General features: G+C 41.6%; 1 protein-coding gene across 1 annotated transcript; it reads right to left on the bottom strand.

Moving 5' to 3' along the window:
* Window positions 1-3,283: 3,283 nt before the first annotated feature.
* On the bottom strand, window positions 3,284-4,793 carry LOC129762073 (uncharacterized). The gene is made up of 3 exons (XM_055760058.1): window positions 4,524-4,793; window positions 4,290-4,469; window positions 3,284-4,232 (listed from the first exon to the last, which is right to left on the bottom strand). Exons 1-3 carry the CDS (start codon window positions 4,700-4,702, stop codon window positions 3,422-3,424), a joined length of 1,170 nt encoding a protein of 389 aa, XP_055616033.1. The 5' UTR covers window positions 4,703-4,793; the 3' UTR covers window positions 3,284-3,421.
* Between the last annotated feature and the right edge of the window lie 423 nt (window positions 4,794-5,216).

Here is a 5,216-nt window from a genome sequence, read left to right as displayed (position 1 = left end):
TGGAAGGAAGGAAGGTATTGAATTAGAGAGACTTTAAACTCTGAGAGTTCATTCGTCTCTAAAATTCTCTTGAATGTTACCGTTTCTTGTATAGAATCTTCACGAAGGAAAGCGTGTTTTCGGGTCTCCTTTTCATAGGTAAACATATGGTACAGGGTGGGCCATTTAAAGTGGAAGGATTTGTTTTTGCAATAGCAAAGTGAAGAAGTGGAATTTTAAAATTTTTTTTTGAAATTCATTTATTTTGGTCCAAGGAGATTTGTTCTAACTACTTTTTGATTATGATATCTCGTAAATGACCGCCTCTGGCCTTGACCGCAAAATGTGCCCTTTTTTCGGCATTTTCCATCACTTTGCCCAATGTTTCGGCCGATATGGCAGCAATTTCTTGTCGGATATTGTCTTTCAGCGCAGCCAGGGTCCTTGGTTTACCAGTGTATACCTTGGATTTTAAATATCCCCATAAAAAAAAAGTCAGGAGGCGTCAAATCAGGTGATCTCGGTGGCCAGTCATAATCACCGTTTTTCGATATTAATCTTCCGGGGAACATTTCGCGCAATAATTTGGTCGTGGCAGCCGCTGTATGGCATGTAGCGCCGTCCTGTTGGAACCAGTAATTGTCCAATTCATTTTCACGAACAAATGGCAATATTTATTTTTATTTTTCCACGCACGTTTAGTTAACACAATTGAGAAGTTATTTTGAATGTACAGCTGAACAATTTCAGCGCGTTGTTTAGGTGTGTATTGTTCCATGCTTAAAATTGTACTGAAATGACGCTTCCAACGCGGTATGACATTTGTTAATCTGACATCTCTGTCAAAAGTTATGGGGTTACCAGATGCTTCCACTTTAAATGGCCCACCCTGTATTATATCCATACATTAAATTTATTTACGCTTTACATTAGAAGGAAATTAATCGACAATACTGCTTTGCAATAGATACATAGTTACCAGAAAAAAATATCAAATAACATGTTGTATCTGTCAGACAAATTACACTCTCGGGGTCTTCCGCCTCTATTGAATAATATTTTATATAACTTGCTTTGTGAGAAGCATTTGAACTTTTCTCACGGAGATTCGGCAGTAAGTCGGGTCTCTTACATGGGACTCCCCCAGGGCTCATGTTTAAGCCCCCTTTTGTACAACTTCTATGTAAGCGACATCGACAATTGCCTTACACAAAATTGCAGCCTAAGACAACTTGCAGATGATGGAGTGGTGTCTGTCGTAGGATCAAACGAATCCGACCTGCAAGGACCCTTACAAGATACTTTGAACAATTTTTCAACCTGGGCCATTGGGCTAGGGATCGAATTCTCCACGGAGAAAACAGAGATGGTGGTTTTTTCTAGGAAGCATAGACCAGCAAAACCAAAGCTTCAACTTTTGGGTAAACCGATCACTCATGCTATGTCATTCAAGTATCTTGGGGTCTGGTTCGACTCCAAATGTACTTGGGGGGCCCATATTAGGTATCTGAGTAAAAAATGTCAACAAAGAATAAACTTTCTCCGTACAATTACCGGCACCTGGTGGGGAGCCCATCCCGAAGATCTTATAATGTTGTATCGAACAACTATTCTCTCAGTGATGGAGTATGGCAGTTTCTGCTTTCAATCAGCTGCCAAAACACACCTCATTAAACTCGAGCGAATTCAGTATCTTTGTCTCCGTATCGCGTTGGGATGTATGCCCTCAACGCATACTATGAGTCTCGAGGTTTTGGCAGGCCTACTCCCACTAAAAGATCGCTTCAATTTATTATCTCTACGGTTCTTCATCCGGTGTAAGGTCATGAACCCATTGGTGATCGGAAATTTTGAGCAGCTGATCGAGCTAAATTTTCACTCCGGATTCATGAGTTCATATCATGAATTCATCTCCATGCAGGTTGATCCTTCTTCGTATATTCCCAACCGTGTTTGTTTCCCTGACTACATCAATTCCTCTGTGCATTTTGATCTGTCCATGAAGCAAGATATCCATGGATATTCAGATTACCAACGATCGAGGATCGCTCCAACGATCTTCGATGAAAAGTATGGGGGTATCAATTGTGATAATATGTACTTTACTGATGGGTCCACTATAAACGAGTCCACAGGATTTGGAGTGTTCAACGAATTTTTTAGCACCTCACACAGTCTTCAGAATCCTTGCTCAGTGTATATTGCTGAATTGGCAGCAATTCATTGGGCGCTGGACAGCGTCGCCTCACGACCTGTTGAACACTATTACATTGTAACGGATAGTCTTAGCTCTGTCGAAGCTATCCGTTCAGTGAGGCCGGAAAAGCACTCGCCGTACTTCCTTGAGAGAATACGAGAAAATTTGAGTGCTTTATCCAGACGCTGTTATGTCATTACCTTTGTGTGGGTCCCTTCTCATTGCTCAATTCCGGGTAATGAGAGGGCTGACTCATTAGCAAAGGTAGGTGCGATTGAAGGCGATATTTATCAGCGTCAAATCGCCTTCAATGAATTTTACTCTTTAGTCCGTAAAAATACCATCGCTAACTGGCAACGCAAATGGAACGAAGGTGAATTGGGCCGGTGGCTTCACTCGATTATCCCTAAGGTTAGCCTCAAACCATGGTTCAAAAGTCTGGACTTGAGTCGGGACTTTATTCGCACCTTCTCCCGACTCATGTCCAATCACTGTTCGTTAGACGCGCTACTCTTTCGTTTCAATCTGGCCGGCAGCAATATCTGCGTTTGTGGCCGAGGCTACCACGACATCGAACACGTTGTTTGGTCGTGTGAGGTGTATCTTGTTGCCAGATCGAATTTAGAGAACTCCCTTCGGGCTAGAGGAAGGCAGCCCAATGTGCCGGTGAGAGATGTGTTGGCTCGGTTAGACCTTGATTACATGTCCCAAATATATGTTTTCCTTAAATCTATCGATGTTCGTGTGTGATTATCCTTATATCCTTATACCGTCCATTTCTTCCTTTATGAGTAATTGGTCCGCTTGCTATAAACAGGAGAATGAAATGTAAATTCACAATAGATGTACGAATAGATTTAAGAATTGAGTGTGTGTGATTATCGACATTGTAATAATTTCCTTATACCCCATCCTTTTCCTGAGAAAAATATGTCACCCTTCTAATCTCGAGTTCACCGCGAGTAATCGGTTTCCCACATTACTAACCATAGATTTAAGAAAATTGTTCATATATATAGTTTTAAAAATATATTTAAGATTTCGGCTCCTTTAAACTTATGCAACTGAGCCTGTAAAAATAAACGAATTTATAAAAAAAAAAAAAAACATGTTGTATCATGGATGCAGGTTTTTTCTTGCCCCTTGTCTATTCCAGTAGCATTAAACATCCAATAGTTTCCTTTCATCAAAACGCTTCAGCATTGGCTTCGCAATCGATTGGTACATCTTCCCACGGAATTGTATTTACCTAGCTTCCGCTGCAATCTCTTCATTAACCATGGACTCGAAATTGGCCTCAAATGAGTCGGTTTTTTCCATCATTACGATCGGCAGTATGGTGACAACCGAAACGAGGGCAAAAAATTCCATTCGTTCGATTTCTCGATAAACATCCCCAAGTGTTGGTATCGAGTGGTACTCAATTTGCTTCAAGATTTCGCTCAGTGACTGATAGTAGATCTCAATTAGCTCGTCGGTACGATTACGAGTTTCCCGATCGGGACAGTTTGATATTACGTAGTTGAGATCAATTCCCGGACTGGAATAGAAGCTCATTTGGTAGTCTACAAAAACAACATCTTCAACCGTTCCGGAGGGCGCGTTATATTTGAACAGCATGTTGTTACACCATAGATCACCATGGTTCAATACTTTGAAACCATCGTCAAATTTTTGGGTCATACATTCTTCCAGCTTAGACACATACACCGGTAACAGCTTTTTCATTTTCGCCAAAGTGCTCGGATCGAAATCGGGCCACTCCTCGGCAACATCGATCAAGGTAGCGAGGCCCTTTTCGAAAACAATGTTGATACAGTCGAGTGTTTTGTCGGCATCCGATTTGAACATGTTGAAGTAGAAGTACGTGTCTATCACGTCCATATTTTGCTCAACGTAACGCATCGAGGCCGCGTGGAATTTGCCAATCTTCCTCATAATAAGTGCACAATGGTCGAAATCGAGACCGGCGTGACGATTCGCCATGGTGTAGTTTAGAGATTTCAGGTCGTGGAACACCAGCATCCTCTCCGGATCACGCGTAGCGTGATAACATCTGTGCAGCGCTCAATATTAATGCGATGATTGTTCAGATCGAATCGAAAGTACTTACTTGGCAGCGAAGAATTCATCGCCCACTATTTTCGACAGTTTAGGCACCACATTGATGAACATTTCCGCTTCCTTTTCGTACACTATCAATTCCTCAATGATCGGTCCCCGGTTTCCACTGTCGGGCATACATTTCACAATCAGCGAAATTTGTTTGACCTCATCCGTATCCGATTCATCTCTGAAAATAATCCCACTGTTAGAATAAATCTGCGTTCTGTCATCAATATTTTACCGGTATTTGACTGCGATTCGGAACACATCACTCATGTAATTGTCCCCGGCTGAGGTCGCTGGTGAAATTTGAAATTCGTTCACTATAATATCATCATTGTTTAAACCACTGACGAGTGATCTTTTGATCAGATTCTGGTTGAAGTATTCCGGTACTTGTGCCTTGTCTGGAAGCGACATGATTTACGTGTTTTAGATTATACTTCGACGCACCACCAGACGACCTTTGCTATCTCATAACCAGTATGCGACTGAACTGGTCCCAACAAGGTGCCCACCGTAATTGATAAACGGCAGCGTTTAGAAACGTGATTTCATGATGGGCTCGTTCAGTCTTATCTACTACCACTTGTATACGTATCAACGTATCACATGGGATCGAACTGCTCAATTGCTCGAAAGTATATGCGGTACTTAATTTCAATTTGAGATGACAGTGCCAATATTTTTGTTTACTATCGTCGCTATGTTTAACAGCTGCGGCAGCAGTAAGTGGTACAATCAGGTTCTGTATTTGTAAACAGTTCTCGGCACTATCACTTCCAATGTAAGCAGCGGTTGAATAGTAGTTTTGACATATTGTATCAGCTATCACGAATGCTCTGTGATAAGCTAACTAGAGGTCTTATCCCTATTACCCCATGACGTCGTTATTGGCTCAATGAACGGTTCTTCGTTCATTTTCACATATGCT

Source organism: Toxorhynchites rutilus, chromosome 1, assembly GCF_029784135.1.
Source record: "Toxorhynchites rutilus septentrionalis strain SRP chromosome 1, ASM2978413v1, whole genome shotgun sequence".
NCBI lineage: Eukaryota > Metazoa > Arthropoda > Insecta > Diptera > Culicidae > Toxorhynchites > Toxorhynchites rutilus.
Note: the sequence above shows the minus strand (reverse complement) of the source record. Positions and strands in the feature narration are given on the sequence as shown.

What these genes read in the sequence shown, in the direction of transcription:
- LOC129762073 (XM_055760058.1), bottom strand. Translation starts at nt 4,702, where the DNA reads ATGTCGCTTCCAGACAAGGCACAAGTACCGGAATACTTCAACCAGAAT. An exon ending in CGAATCGCAGTCAAATACCG is followed by an intron (nt 4,470 to 4,523) that starts GTAAAATATTGA and finishes GATTATTTTCAG; the next exon opens with AGATGAATCGGATACGGATG. An exon ending in GATGAATTCTTCGCTGCCAA is followed by an intron (nt 4,233 to 4,289) that starts GTAAGTACTTTC and finishes AGCGCTGCACAG; the next exon opens with ATGTTATCACGCTACGCGTG.